Genomic DNA, 16,524 nt, shown 5'->3' with positions numbered 1-16,524 from the left:
ACTCATAAATAGTACTAAAAAGTGTAATGAGACATATGAATAGTAGAAAAACAACTTTTTTTTTTTTGAGAGAGTTTCTTCAACCTATGACATCTGCTCCTGATGATAGCTCTTTTATCATCAGACCAAGACACCAATCAGTTTTTGATGTAGGCGGGGATTGAACCCCAGATCTCTTATACAACCATTAGAGACTTTACCAGTTGAGCTAACTGAAACTTACAGTAGAAAAACAAATTAAATAGTAAAATAAGTTAACAAAAAATAAACTAGCCAAACAGACACTTAGAGTCTGTTTGGGCTACCCCAGCCAGCAGAATAAAATTTCTTTCAAATTTTTATGACTTGTGTTTGTCTGTTTGATGGTACTATGAACATTTGACTATTAAAGTAGTAAACAAAAGAGAGACAATTGAGAAATTAACAAGTAAACAAAAGAGAGAAAGTTGAGAAATTAAAAGCAGTAAAATTCATAGAACAAAGGTAACCTGTACAATGAAATTGAGCAATTACATTGTTGCAGCTAAACAACACTGCAGTACCAAATTTGCATTTAAAAAAAAAAAAAAAAAAGGTTGTACCTGCATAAAATGTGGGATTCAATAAAAAAGTTTGCTTGGAAAAATTTTGTAGTGTTGTTTCTATCACTCGAAAAATTAAGTTTGAGCAATGAAATATGACAAATTTTTCGTGTTATCAAGTTATGAAATATGGGTTATAGAGACAAAATTGTAAAAAAATCAAATTTGTGGACCATTTTTCTGACTTGTCATTGTCAAGTCATTCATACCGCTTTGCTCTTTTTTCTCCTTTCTTCTCCTTTCTTTCTTCAGACAACTCCACCACCAACGGCCCATTTTTTTCTTCTTCAGACCCACTCTCCACCGCCAATGGTTTTTTATTTTTTCTCTTCTTCTTGCTGGTTTTTTCTTTCTTTTTCTTTTTCTTTCTTTCTTTCTTCTTCAGACCCACTCCACCATGTTCACCGATCAAACACACAAACACAAACACAAACCCACAACCATGGCTGAGAACGGGTTTTTTATCGCGTTGAATGGGTCGGGTTTGCTTAACAAAGGGTTTTCAGACCTGTCTTTGGTGAATTGCTTGCTGGGTTTGGACGATGATGGTGTTGTTGGCAGCTTGGGATGGGATTTTTGACTTATGGGTTTCGGTCTCTTTCTGGGTTTTGTGATGAGCATGGCAGAGCAGAAAAATGAATTGAAAGAGTGAGATGTTACCGTTCTGTTTGTGGCTTTCGGTCTCTTTGTGGGTTTTGTGATGGGTAGCCATGTTTACCGTTCTGTGCAATACCAGTGGGAGATATAACTCGGTTTTGGAACCAAACACTAATTGTAGAGAGATTTGAATTATTGTGGGATTGGAGATACAAGGTTTTGAGGTACGGGTTATGAGCAATCCAAACACCACCTAAACTCCCATTTCTACAAAACAAATTTTTCATTACTGGATTTTACAATTGCTGCTTACTACAAGTGCAGCAGGACTCTACATTCCTATATAAGAGAGGTTTATCTAATTCTGAAAGTGAAACTCATCTGCTAGCATGATTAATGGTCTCAAACTCTACAAAACCACTCATATCCTATCCTACGTTTTGACTGAACATCTGAGCTATTTTAAGCTATCAAAGATAGCTGGCTATACAGACATCTTATTTCCAAAGTACCGAAATGCCTTGAAACGTGATTTCTTTTCTTTACAGTGCCTGCCAGAGTCGCGTGAGGTTTCTAGGCCCAAGCCAGCTTTAGGACTTGTTGAACATTCTGAAACTTCAGTTCTGATATGTTCCAAGAACTGAAGCAATTTGATAGCAATCCCCTTCCCCTTTGAATTCTTATTTTCAGATAAATTGAATAAAGGCTGCATTATGTTCTCTTTCATGACCAATTGACAAAACTCAACACGCTCATGACATAGTGAAAGAAGAACATCTACTGCATGTTCTTGTTCCTCTTCTGTTCCAGTTTCCAATACTTTGGCAAAGGCACTGATACATGAACTGGTTTCAGCAAGTGCAATTCTTACCTCATCAATATCGCACAAGTTTCTTATAATCTTGATGCAAAACCGTGCTTGATTGTGATCACCCAAAAAAGTAACCAGTTTTGGAATGAAGTCTAAATATACAATATGGTATCCAACATCAGCATTGCAGGACAACTTACACAGTATCTTCATAACAATACTATGAAATTCCCTGTACTGTGTATCAAGGAATTTTAGAATGGAAGGAAGAACACCAGATGCCACCATCAAAGACTGGTACTTGGATTGGCAAGACAAAATTTCAATGATAGCAAGGGCTTCTCCAGTGATTTCAGATTCAAGATATGATGCCAACACGTAAATCTCATCTTCATCGAAGGGTGGCATTTTACTTCTGCATGAAACAGCAGATAGTTGGTTAGCATTGGATCTAGTGATTTCTCCCGTCACAAAAATAATATTGCCATTAATTTTCACTCAAAATCTTCTATATTTTTACACTCAAATGTTAATTTTCACAATCTTTGTCAAAATTACTGATGTGTCGAATTGTAATTAGAGTAATATTACTTTTACATAAGCCTACTACTATTGACATTACTTTTATTAACACCAACCACCTTAGCAGCCATGAAAATTGTTGGGTCCCTAGACTTGTTGCTCAAAAAAAATATTAAAATAGTGCCACATAGGATATGAGAAAAAACAATGCCCACAAAAGAATTATCACCTGTTTTCGCTCAAAATCGCCAACAGCAACTCTGCAGCATCTCTCTGAGCTTTTATATCTCTTAATTTAAGTGCATCCTTCAAAAATTTAATCAACGGTTTGATGCACCCATTGCAATTTGTAGAGTGGCATGTGCTGTTTTTGTCTTGCAGTTGGTTTTTCACATTTTCCACTGTCCTGCACTGTGACCCCCAAGAAACTGCAGCAAGTGTGGAAAGAAAGTCTAAAACCTTGCCATAACAATCTACAGATTGGTGAGGTCTTTGAGGCTCTGCATTCATTTGAGTGAGCCTATAACTAAAGCAGTCATCACTTTTCTCTTCGATAATTTCTGAACCATGACTGGACCCTAATGAGGATAGTGACACACTGCTAACTTGAAGGTGCAAATCTTTCAAAGAACTACCTATGCTGACAATGGAACTGGAATGTGAAGATTTCATGGATTCAAAAGAATCAAGGTGTGGTTCTAAAGACGGGTCAGGAATAGTAATTCCATGCTCAGAAGACCACTTTGATATGAGGGCCTTCATTGCAAAGTTTGGAGTGAGGGACAAATGGTCCAGCTTCATATGAGTTATTGGGCATGTCTCATTACCTTCATTAAACCACTTCTCTATCCAAAACCGTTCAAATGTTTTCCCAGATGCAATAATTATTGGTTCATACATCAGTCTCATAGAGATGGGGCATTTGAATTCCTCAGGAGGTTCAGATGTCCCAAAGCCAATGGACTGATAGGATGACTCATCATGCTGCACAAGGGTACTGTCATTCAGGTTTTGTACAATTAGTTCCCCATACTTCTTCAAAAGATGAAAGAAATACCTCAGTATGATCCTCTTTTGGACCATGTGGTCAGGGACCTTATCAAGTGATCTCTGAATAGACATTTTCTCTTTTGAAAGAGCCGAAGGGGTTGTAATATTCAGCCTCAAAGCGGCAAGTTGAATAGGTTCAAGTTCTAAATCATTTATACAATTTGACGTAGGAATTTCCTTCAGAATCAGTTCTCGTACAACCTTCCCAGCCTCTTCTGCAGCAGAGTCAATGGGAAACTTTGCATCCCTAAGATCATGAACAATTCCAGATATCTGCAGACAATTTTCAATTTCGACATTTAGTAATGTAAAGGAATCAAAAAGGATAGTACCCAAATAAATAATAAAGTTACTATGACTGCTGAAGGCAGAATCTGCAATATCAAAATTAGTTTGCCCAAAACACAACCTACAGCATTTTAATTAGAAGTGCCATGGCCATCAAATTTTTTTTTTTTTTTTTGATAGTAAGACTAATTTTATTGAAAAGAGACTACATCAAAAAGAAAATCAAAAAGAAAAACATGAAGTAGCCTAAGAATTACAATTGAAAAATATTTACATATGAATTGACTCTATGAAATTATGAAGAGAAGTCTTTATGAACAGGACCATTCATAAAGAGCACTAATGAAAGATGCTACTCATGCTAGCAATTCCATTGACATGCACTCTACATCTTCAAAAGTACGTCAATTTGTTTCCCTCTAGATAGTCCATAGCACACATAAGGTACAAGGTTCTAAACAACTGATAAAGGATTAGAACCCCCAATCCGCTATCTGCATAATAAATCAAGGATTTTCTCAGTAATATCCATTGAATCCCAAACACCCAGAAAATATAGCACCATAAGTCAAAAGCCGAACTGCAATGTATTAAAAGGTGATCTACAGTCTCCCCATTGCATCGACACATTCAAAAACTGTCTTTACAATGGAGCTTGTATTTCACTAATGATGACTTATTGCATTCCAAGAATTTTTAATGGGAACTTGTATTTCACTAATGATGACTTGTTGCATTCCAAGAATTTTTAATTTTATCAAAAAGCAATAAGAACATAGACCTTACAAAATAGGAACAATTTGATACCTATATACAGTAAATAATATTTCATAACAAGAGGAGGCATGAAGAAGGCTCATACAATCTACAAAGTAATATACTCATTAATTTTGAAACCTTTAAATTACATGCCATTACCAAAAATAATTATAAATTAAGGACCTGAAGTATTGCAAACCTTTGCAGCCAACAAAGTTGGGACCATATTTTGGATTTGACTCAAACATAACTTCAAGGAGCTCTGTAGTTTCTCACATCTCAGGATGATCTTACTCGTTGCAAATGCCTGAAAATATTATACCCAAGTCATTAGATACTTAGATAGTGAAGAGTGATGGAAATAAAAGCTATGAGGACATTAAGTAGTTGCGTCACTATATAAATTTTAAGAGCAACATTTGGAGAGTATGAAACATTTGCTTCTACTCATTACAAATGCAAGATTTGGAGAGTAAATATTGTGTGAGATATTTTTCTTTCCAAAATGCAAGTTATTTGCAAATTATAAGAGTGAAATGCGTACCAGGTAGAGTCTACTAGACTCTGAGCAGTATTGGAGAAGTAATTTTGCTTTATCCATGGCAGCATGTAATGAGCACAGTGCCTTTATCCCTGATGTACATCGTGGTCGGGCAGACTCAATGTCTGGAAGTATTTTTGAAATTCTATCAACGAATTTTTTAAGCTCTAAACACATTAAACAATGAACCTGCAAAAAATGAGATATAGTCATAAAAGGAAAATTCTGAAATAGACAAAGTTAAAAAAAACAAAAAACAAAAACAGAACCATTAAGACTTATCCCCTTCCTGGGGTCACTTCATGGTTCAAAAATGTGATCAATCCCATGAATGGGTGCTAGCTTGGGATCAATCCTTTATGAACTGATAGAAAATTCCAGAACAGTTGCTGATAAGGGAGGGGCAGGGGCATGCTGTGAACTCTAGCCCATAGCCCTCCACATTTGTTGGAAAAGGTCCTAAAAATAAAAGTGAACATTTGAATGTTGTATATTTCCAGATTTTCCATAGTATAGTACCGCAATTCGGAGAGACTTATAGTTATGCTCTCTGTTTTATAAATTTAACTTACAATACTACAGCTATATACAGAGTCACCCAGCCTAGGAGTGACTACTTTTGCTTAATTCTTACTTCATAGTTGGCTTTCTATGTGTTCAAACACCACGCACCTATCTAGAAATGATAAATCTTCAACTAAAAGACTCCATTACAGTAAACGTCTGCTCAACATTGTAACTCTAGTTCCATAATCAAGCTTGAGTCCTATAATGAAACCAAATAGGAGTTCTATTGTTTGGTAAAAAAATGTAAATGACTAACTTTTTATACAACTTGCTAAGATGCGAGTAGCGGACAATTTAAGTAGCGTTCCTGGTGGGCTTATATAAAAGTAATTGTTCACCTCTCACACCTTATCATCTCAGAAAATTGTGAAAAATGTTAATTTTAGCAAAGTTGGTAAATGAAAGGTTGAAATGCATAATTAAATAAATATCTCACTTATCAAAAATAAAATAAAATAACTATCTTGATTCCTTGATTGGTAACAGTTGAATTTAAATCTACCCCAACCCCACCCTCAGTGTCAAGAAATGATTTTTTACCTTAATGTTACAACCATATGGATCCATGATTTCAGCACCATTCTTCCCCATCATATGTATATCATCAATCAGCAAACTGGTATAAACAACTTGATTGTTTAAACTGAGGAATTGTAATAGAAATTAACAAATCCAAAATAGGATCTTTACACATCAACATTAAATAAATAGCAAGATGGTAAGTCAAACAAGAAACAATAAAAACACAAAACCAACTGCCCCGCTTGCAGACCCAAACAAATTTGTTTTTGATGGAAGAGGGGTCTATTGTACTTGGTGATTACAAAGGCTCTTTGGAGAGAATATTGACACAACTAAACTTGGCTCACCCTCTTCATTTGTGCTTTGTATACAGTATGAATTATTTTTGAAGTTACATGTAAAATTATTTGCATAATTTAACTGCATATTGACTAAAAAGGGATCCATTTTTCCACAGCAGAAGTTGCAACAAGACTTTGATTCACATTATTCAATCACACAGTGGCTCCTTTCTTGTCACAAAACTAGCATAGAAAGACCAAGGATCTCTATGACAACCATAAAACAAAGCAATAAAATTATGATAGATAATTCAAAGTTATACCAATATCAATATGTATTCACAAGGTCATATTATAAACTTCACAGTCAAACAAGCTAGGACTAAAAGAGCAAGTCTTTTTTATGCAAAGGAGTAATAGAGAAAAATACCCAGCAGTTCAAGTGGCATACTACCAACGCAGAACTTCCGTGAGCTACAAAGTTGGTTTATAGCAATAAGTAACAAGCAGCTGTTGTGTAGTACTAGTATTAGCCTAGAGGAAGCCAAGAACAACTTCAAGCATAGCCAAGCAGCTTAAAGAAACCCAAAGGAAGTACGACAACGCCAAAATCCTTCATTTGGAGAATTCATTCTCACATGGTAGTAAAGAAAGCAAAGGTTATGAAAATAAAAATAGCTGAAGATAATACTCATATATGAATGATAGAGTTGGTTGCTATTTGTGGCAACAAAGAGGTTCCTTCCCAGTAATTATCTTAGAAGATTTTTCTTTACCCAAAAGAAATAGACTATTAATAGTAGCTAGTACAACGGAACTCTCTGTGATTACTTGTGTGTTTTGGCATTAGGAGCAAAAGAGCATATTAATTATTATTTTTCTTTGCATACGTACGTACATGACAGTCTCCGGTTATGGTCTTGTATCGTCGTAAAGACATAATTGTCCAATGACAGTGACATAAGATAAAAACTACAGAAGATTACAAAATAATAAAACTAAGACTAAACTCAGACCCAGTCCATGGATTCACATACCAAAATTTTCTGGACTCAGCCCGTGTGACAATTATTCGACTTATAAACTTGAATTTTCAACATTAAATAAAAAAAAAATGACAAACTTGAATTTGAATGGTACATAGTCATCAATGATATCACCGTGTTTTGATCTCAATCTTGTATTTTTATTTATGAACCAGTGATGGAGATTAAATCACTTAAGTTCATGTTTAAATCACAACCTAAACATCCGAAAAAAAAAAAAAAAAAAAAAAAAAAAAAAAAAAAAAAAAAAAAAAAATTTACAACCTAAAAAAAAAGGGCAAAACATATTATTGGTCCCAAAACTTTATCCTATATGCGATTTTAGACCATGCGATTACTTTTAGTTTCTTGTATAACGCCATCACTCACTGAATGTATTAAGAACTAAAAACGATCACTTTAAATTTATTAGAAATTAAAGGTATAAAAACAATTATTTTAACTTGGTGAACTAAAATCATTGATAATTTATGACCAATCATTTATTTTGGCAAAACATGACAAACCAGTGATCCTAGTCCCTAACTTCTGGAACATATGACAATTCAAAAATAATTTTTTAAAAAATTATAAAATTTTTGAACTTTTTTTTTTAATGGATACTGAAAAGAAAGCGTATAATAGCACAACCAGTAAATTGCAAGTCAAGAGAATTGCTTAGTCGTCCTTGTTGCTTTGTACTCATCTAATTAATGGGAATCCAGGACCAGCTAATAAGCCAATCAGGATGTTCAACCAAGAACAAGAAGACTAGAAAAGGCTAAACGACTTACGTAGTGGACTGGACCCAGAAAAAATAACAAAATTGGTAGTCTCAGTCAGGATATTGCAGAACTGTGTGAAGATTTCCTATAGTGGGCGGCATTTTATTGTTGTTAAGTTAGGCATTTATTCTTTTTTTTTTTTTTTGATAAAAGGCATTTATTCATTTGTAACTTGCATAATGTTCCAGTAAATCTAACAGAAATCCTCTTAGCAAAAGACAAAAGGAAGTAAATATAATAAAGTACAAATTATTTGGTCAGAAATTTGATAGAACTTAGAGAGTTTTCAAGACAACTTCTCAGTGAAAATTAAAAAGGAAAAGCTGAAATTGTAAATTGATGTTCAATTTAAATATTGAAGCTCTACTTGATAGGACTTGTTCGTGGCCCAAATAGAGGCTCGGAATCCCACAAAGAGGCAATGATTCGCACACAAGAAAGAGATTGTTGAGGATACTAGTGAGTAAAGAGTGTATCTGTAAATTTTATGAATATGCAACTTGCATGAAATATAGCCCATCATGATCATATCCAATTTATTGCCAAAATTGAGCTTAATTTGAAAAAAGAAAAAAGCAGTGGAGGTCATGGCAATTCTGGGTCGGTAGAGTGTAATAAAGATTTATACAAGTTGAGCATCAGACTGCTAAAGTTTAAACATGCTGGGTCTGTTTGGATTGAGCTTATTGTTACTGAAACTGAAAACTGAAAACACTGTAGCAAAATAATTTTTAAATATGTGAATAGTATCATGGGACTCATTTTTAATATTTTTTAACCTGTAAACAGTGTCAAACAGTGTGTAAACAGTGTCAAACAGTGTGTGAACAGTGTTCAACCGTGTATAAACAGTATTCTTGTCCCCCAAAATCAGAAACGGTGCAGAAAAAAAAAAAAAAAAAAAAAAAAAAAAAAGTAAAACGCAAAACGCAGACTTGAGTTTCAGCAGATCCAAACGCCCTCGCTATAGATAAAGCCAACTAGATTTAAAAAATATTAGCACGTTTTTTGAGAATAAAATATTAGCGTGTTGGATAGTCATGTTGTTGGGAAGTTAGCATTATAATACACAAGATAGTTCTCATTCAAAAAAGGTAGTCAAATCCTGGTTCATTAAAAAAAAGATAGTCAAATCCTTAGTGAAAATGGGTCAAAGGAATCCCAAAAGGCAAAGCAAGGAAAATTCCTTTAAAAGGTAGTCCTTTTTACCTTCTTGGTAATGGATTATTTGTGTATTTTAAGTGGAGCTGTCCACTGCTCGGGTCAGGTCGGGTCGGGTTGGGTTGATTTTTGATCTAGTTCGGATTCGACTTATCGGCGTCGGGTGGATGGCAAAGGGACCCGAAACTAACTGCTGGCGTCAATCGGTCGAGTTGGTTTCGGGTTTGGGTAATGTTTGGTCGGTTTAGAGAGTTGCCGAATTCTGCAAATGTTGCCGGAATCTTCAAAAACACAGTACATTTGCTCCGAAAATCGCCGAAATAAGCTTGGATCTCCTCGAATCTCGCCGGATCTCACCAAATATGGTCGAGATCTCGCGGAAATCAGCTTGGATCTCCTCGAATCTCATCGGATCACACCAAATATGGTCGAGATCTCGCCGGATCTCCTCGAATCTGAGCTTGATCTTGCTAGAGTTGTTGGATTTGTGTATTACATCAGTCGGGTTGGGTGGCTTGGGTTTTGGAGAAGAAAACCCGCCACTCGACCCATCGGTGTCGGGTCTTGGGCACGAAAACTCGTCACCAACAGATGAGAGCGTCGGTTCGGGTTGAAATCGGGCGGGTTTGTTGGTCGGTAGGTCTGGGTCTGGTTTGGATTGCCCTAATCTTAAGACTTATTTTTTGTTAGTAAGTTTACAAACGTGTCATTTTTCACCATTAGGGTTTGTGTAGATACAACTTATTTTACTGAGAATTGAAAATACTGTAACAAAATAATTTTTAAATGTGTGAATAATACCGTGAAACCCATTTTTAATATATATTTTTGAATAAAGTGGTTGTGGATTTCATGAATAGTGCGTGAATAGTATGTAAACAGTATATAAACAGTAACTTTGTGTACTTGAACAATAACTTTGTCTCTTATCTAGAAATACGTGCATAAAAAAAATAATAAAAACACTAGACCTTAATGTGTTTTTTCAGCCGGATCCAAACAGTCACTTGATAACAACATACTGTTACTAACCGTGAAAAATAGAAAGAAAAATAGTGTCGGTAACATTGAGAGATAAAGTAGTAAAGGTTTTCAGTTTTGCTTGGTGCCAAACCACAAAGAGAAGGATAAGGAGAAAGAGGGTAGATGAATAAGAAAAGAAAGGTTGGGATCCTAATAAATGAGGCCAGGCAATTTCATGTGAAGCTGGTGCACCCGATCAAGGCTACTGCCCTAGGCTAGAATGATTTTTTTTTTTTCGTTTTTGCCCAGTGACCCACAAGTACTGTTATTATCATGACATCACGATAAGGAGATAAAATTATTGAAATATCTTTCTTATGATTTTTCTCTGGCGGGCGTGAGCATGACTAAATTCCATGTATTTATTTCACCTAGATGGTCAATTGAAAGGGACTCTGTATACGTATTATAGACTTTTTTTTTTTCAAAATTTTTTTTTTTGGAATTATAGACTTATTCTATATAAACCAAACTAAACGGCTAGAAGCAAAGCTTTTAACGAAAACGTGATAATATACCTTTATTATTATTTAAGGGGTTTCTTTTAGACCGAATTTTTTTGTTCCAAAATATCCATATTTTTCTAGGTTTAAGACTTTAAGTAGAGACAAAACTAAATGATAACAAAGTAAAAATGTATTTTTAATTCCCACTAAAACATTGCTTATAAAATAGGATCACTCTTCCATTAACTCACTTTTTCAAAAGCAAACTTCACTTTTAATCTTTTCTCTTTCTTTATTTTTTTTAATTAATTGGCCAATATATATATATATATATATGTATATATAAACCCACATTAAAAAGTTTTTTTTTTGAGAAATATTATATCTACAATATTTTCACAATATTGCCTATAAAATAGGATAAATTTAAAAGTTTTTTTTAGAAGAAAGTATTAAGAGATTTGAATTTCATCCATAACTCCACATTTACACTTTTCTCTTTGGTTTTTTATTTTTATTTTTATTTTTTATTATTCCTTTTTTATATTAGGTTTTTTTTTTTTTTTTTTTTTTTTTTTTTTTTTTTTTTTTTTTTTTCTATTTTTCTATTTTTTTTTTAATTTACATTTCCCTTACTCCTACTCCCTAATATGAGATCTCACATTTTTTTTTTCCAAATCAATTTTACTTTTTTTTTTTTGGATAACAATTCTTCTTCTTTTTTTTAATTTTTTTTTATAACAATTCTTCTTATTTTGAAATTGAAGAGAGGAATATAACAAAAAAAAAAAAAAAATGAAGAGAGGAAAAAGAAAAACACTCATACTATAAAACTATCACTATAACTTTTCATCCATATCCCTTAAATTTAGACACTACTACTCTCCTGTTAGTTTTCAAATTGCTAACCATATCACCACAATTTGGTTGGATCATTTTTCTAAATGAAAACTCCCACATCAATCACTCTCATATCTCTCTCCCTTTTTAGCTTATTCCATACCCATTTGTTTTGGCACCCTCACATGCATTCTCCAACTTCAATTTCAATCCATGATCAAAACGTTTAGTCTTGTTTTTAGACTTGCTCAAAGTATTTGTATGTAAAGTTGGAATCGAGTAATTGCAGAAAATTACTATTAACTTTTTGCAAAGCTCGATCGATCGAAAATTAGACTCAATCGATCGAAAATTTCCAACTTAGCCCAAGCCCGTATGACGTGTAGGGTTTTATATTTTGCCTTAAGTATAAAAGGAAAAACTCTAACCACGTTTTATGATTGTTGTTTATGCTGTGTGTGTGAATTTCTTGTGAGATCTAAAGGTGTTTACTTTCATACATACTTAGGGTTATCAAGATTGAGATTGATGTCGAGAGCTTGATGATTGTTTCAGTTGCTGTATAAAGAGCTTAAAGAGAACACAAGTAGGAGTACTTGTGGTTGCTGTGAATCCAAGAAAGAAGTAGTCCGTGAACTTGGAGTTGTCACGTGGTCATGGTAGTAAGTTTCCTACTCGAGGTAGCAATAGGATGTTAGTGATCTAAGTCGTTATTGTGTAAACTTCAATTCTTTTATAATTGATTTGTTTTATCTTGAAGATAGCTAGGTTGAATCTTCTCTAGTTTTTTTACCGGTTTGGTTTTCCTGGGTTATCAAATCGTTATGTTATTTATTTTCTGCACTATTTCAATGATATGATTTTTCTGTGTTAACCTAGATTTGCATTATTTACCTAAGTTAATCACTTGACTAAATAACTAGGTTAATCTGTTTGAGTTTAAGGGGTTTAAAAATGCACACTTTGGTTGATAATGGGTTCTTTTTTTTTCCCCCATTTTATGAATCTTTTTTTTAACACATGAATCTTATTTATACTACTATTTAAAGGGCTTTTCCTGTTTGGATCGAATTTTTTTTTTTTTTTTGATTCCAAAATACCCATACTGCATACATTTAAATAGGGGCAAAACTTGGAGACAATCTAGTAAAAATGTATTGTCTACAAAACAGGACCACTTTGCTATTTGTTTTCAAATTGTTTTATCCACTTATAAACAATTGAGAGAGAGTGAAGTGGTGGTTTTAATCTATGCTGGTGGATCTATGTTGGTATTTTGTCTCTGAAGAGAAGCAGAAGCAGAATCTGAATATAATACCCATATTCATGTTGTCCAATGAATTATTAATCCAGAAGTTCTGTTACATGGTTCTAAACATGTTTATTTCTCTTATTCTTATATGTTGGAAATTTGTAGACATTTCCGCAAGTTGAAGTGGAGTATTTCCCATAGCCTACTGAGCTTGATGATGGAATGGATAAAGAATTTAGAAAGATTTTTAGCAAATTCCAATTTTTGTGAAACTACTACTACTCAGGTTAAAGGAATCCTCCCGTCCCTTCTTTTTATGTAATATTGACTTTATGTTATTCTATTTTTCCGCTAGGAGAAGTATGAGCCTGACATGATGCATTAATTATTCTACCGATTCAGGACAATGATAACAAGGATAAGTCTGCCGAAAATGCAGCCTCAACCAAGAAGGTGGACTCAGACTTAAGAAGAGGAAGATCAGGATAACCCACAAAAAGAGAAAGGCGTGTCAAACAAGAAGAAGGTATATATATATATTACATTTCACGGTAGATGTATGTGCCACATTTATGAACTGTGGTGGCGTGAAATATATTTAACAGTAAATGGAAATCATGGAACGAATGGTCAATAAAATAACAACTTTATGGAATTTCAGTGACAAAATAACATATTGTGATAATCAAGAATGTATATTTAGTGATTGGTGGGTAAGGAATGGTTTTAGAAAGTGTTAGTTAAAACTTAAAACTTTGTGATAGCTTTTTATGTTGAAACTTTTGTGTTGCATGGAGCATATAATTTAAAGGTATTTTTTAAGCAGATTTTCGAATAATTATTAACCTTTTGTTTGTTTATTAGAGGTACATCACATGCAAAATACTCGTATATGAAAAACTTATTTTACCCAAGCAAAACACTCATCACATCTCTAGGTATTTTTGTAGTTAGAAATGTTTTGTAGTTGGAAAATGTATTAATCAAGATGAATTTTTATTATATCAATATTGTAAAATAGAAAAAAGAAGCAAACTCAAACCAAAAACAAAAAGATATCAACAACAAAAAAAAAAAAAAAAAATCAAAAGTCTTGAACCTTACAGTAATATAATCATAAAATTTGAGGCAGATGCCCACAAAAATTGTTAAATTCTATTGATTTTTTTTTTTTCCTTTGTTTGACATAATCTACAACTTTCTTATCATAGAGTACATTTTACCCTTGGCAGAAGTTTGTGATGGTTAATATTAAAAATTATTAATATTTTTTTGGTTGTAATTTTAATAACAAATGATAATGGGAAATTGTGAGAATAACACGAACATGATAATTGATAAGTAGTTTGTGAGTGTTATGCGTTTGTAAGTGAAATAATTTTTCGTCACACCCCAAATTAAAGTTGTTATTTCCATCAAGTTGTTATCATCACACCCGTTATAATTTGGGTAAAGGTTAAAATAACAAATTTTTCATCCGGGCTTAAGTTATGTAAAGGAAGCAATTGTGGAGTTCAATGTCATTGAATCAATGAAGTTTTATGATGTTGATTCAAATATAATTTTGTTTTCTTCAGATTGATGAATACACCTGGACAACAAATCCTTTCATTCCAAAGGCATTACTAGGATTCACAAGGCTATGAGGAGCATTGAATGAGAGAGAGAGAGTCCATTGGTTAAGACAGAAGAAATTTCTTACCCATTGATAATTTTTTTTTGATGAACTATGTTTGCAATTTGTTACTCATCTCTTTTATGATTCTTTTACATGTATAATTTTAAACATATATATACTTTTCCCAGATTTTTTCAAAACAAGATCAATAGATCTAAAATTTCTCTCTCTTAAAATTTTGAACCTTCTTTATCTTCCTTCCACTTTTGCCTTTTCTTTTAAGAAATATGTGGGTGTTTCACATAAAATTGAGACTCTAGCACTCAAACTGGCTGTTGGCTATCCGATAGGGAAGGGTTCTCATTGCTTGATAAACAAAGTTTTCTGTTAGGAATTGATTTGGAATTGTCTCTATCTAAGGTTCTACCAATATTTGAATTCTATTCTTCATCTCAAATTTAGATAACTAGAAAAGCAAAACTTTATCCTTTTTTTAAATAAAAAAAAATTGTAACGTTATTTTTTTTGGATAGTAAAATGTTATAGCTCCAATTAAATGCTATTAAATGTTGCAATGATGTGATCAAGATAATTTGTGCTTTTTGGACACCATAAACTAAGAAAGAAACTATTTTTAGACTTCTAATGACACTAAGTATCCTTTACCCATTGTGTTGAGTTTCTTGGTTTGGAAACTTATTCTAGCAAATAGGTGTACTTACTACTTACGACTTATAATCTTATAACAACACACCCCCCCCCCCCCCCCCCCCCCCCCCCCCCAAAAAAAACCAAAAAAAAGAAAAAAAGAAAAAAAAGGCAGCAGCTAATAGGTGCAACTGTGCAAGCTGATTATAAATGTGATTGCAGCTTCACTACTATACGGCCAATCTGCCATACATACAATCACATAATAGTTCTAGCCTCATACAAAATATTCACCAAGTAGCTGAAAGCATGAAACTTCTACTCCAAATTATTTCCAAAGTTTCTTAATCTTTTTTTTTTTTTTTAGAGAACCTTGGTCCTTAATCTGTCACATACTAATTTTATATGATCATATGGATTATGCATTGTTGCCCTTTGATATCGAATACTTATAAACACATGGGTCTTACGCTTACAATTGTTTTGGAGGGTTTTATTCCATAAATAATCGAATGGGTTATCTCTAACTATAGCCTCTGAGCATGCACTTATGAGTGTACTTAGAGGCTCTTCTATTTTTTGGGTAAGGGTTAATTTAGAGTATTTATTATAATTTGGGATTACTACATTTTCCAGTCACAAAAAAAACCTAGGGTGTAATGAAAAATTATTTCACCACACATAATACTCATCACACCCCTAGTTTTTTTTTTTTGGAAAATTTAGTAATCTCAAATTATAATAAATGCTCTAAATTAATCCTTACCCAAAAAATAGAAGAGCATTTGAGCATGTGCTCACGCGCGTGCTCAGAAGCTAGTATGCAATAAGGTTGATATCCCTCTCTAGACTCAGTAGACTTTGTAGAATGCATTTGCACATCTTTTGTATACAAGTCTCTTCACAGCATGTGTAGCATTCAGGGACTCTTCACAACGTAATAATATATTGGGGAATTCAGGGACTCTTTTTATATAAAAAAAATGTGTAGCATTTTTGTTGTTAGAATAATTAATTCTAGTTTATGTTTTAAAATGTGTATCCTAATTTCATGAAATTCAAATTCAAAAATTTTCAGTTTATTACTTTTTAAAAATTTAAAAAGTTTACAGACTTAATTTATTTTATTGTAAAATTGTAGGGACACGATTCTCAAACGGCCCAACAATGATGTTGGGCTCGCGCGTGATGGATCCCTCACAATAAA

At 33.3% G+C, this 16,524-nt stretch overlaps 1 protein-coding gene across 2 annotated transcripts; it reads right to left on the bottom strand.

Moving 5' to 3' along the window:
- Window positions 1–1,442: 1,442 nt before the first annotated feature.
- On the bottom strand, window positions 1,443–7,357 carry LOC126712260 (U-box domain-containing protein 5-like). Of its 2 annotated transcripts, XM_050411522.1 has the most exons (6): window positions 6,950–7,357; window positions 6,257–6,332; window positions 5,153–5,338; window positions 4,808–4,915; window positions 2,741–3,834; window positions 1,443–2,404 (listed from the first exon to the last, which is right to left on the bottom strand). In XM_050411522.1, the coding sequence occupies exons 2-6, from the start codon at window positions 6,308–6,310 to the stop codon at window positions 1,663–1,665; spliced, it is 2,184 nt and encodes a 727-aa protein (XP_050267479.1). In that variant the 5' UTR covers window positions 6,311–6,332; window positions 6,950–7,357; the 3' UTR covers window positions 1,443–1,662. The 2 variants fall into 2 exon arrangements, with proteins under 2 accessions (XP_050267479.1, XP_050267480.1); XM_050411523.1 differs by lacking the exon at window positions 6,257–6,332.
- Between the last annotated feature and the right edge of the window lie 9,167 nt (window positions 7,358–16,524).

This window comes from Quercus robur, chromosome 2, assembly GCF_932294415.1.
Source record: "Quercus robur chromosome 2, dhQueRobu3.1, whole genome shotgun sequence".
Taxonomy (NCBI): Eukaryota; Viridiplantae; Streptophyta; class Magnoliopsida; order Fagales; family Fagaceae; genus Quercus; species Quercus robur.
This window is presented reverse-complemented; position numbering and strand designations above follow the sequence as displayed.

Excerpts from the sequence above, each read along its gene's own strand:
- LOC126712260 (XM_050411522.1), bottom strand. The coding sequence starts at position 6,310 with ATGATGGGGAAGAATGGTGCTGAAATCATGGATCCATATGGTTGTAAC. Across the intron at positions 5,339-6,256 it reads CATATGGTTGTAACATTAAG|GTTCATTGTTTAATGTGTTT; the intron begins GTAAAAAATCAT and ends CATTTTTTGCAG. Across the intron at positions 4,916-5,152 it reads AGTCTAGTAGACTCTACCTG|GCATTTGCAACGAGTAAGAT; the intron begins GTACGCATTTCA and ends TAATATTTTCAG.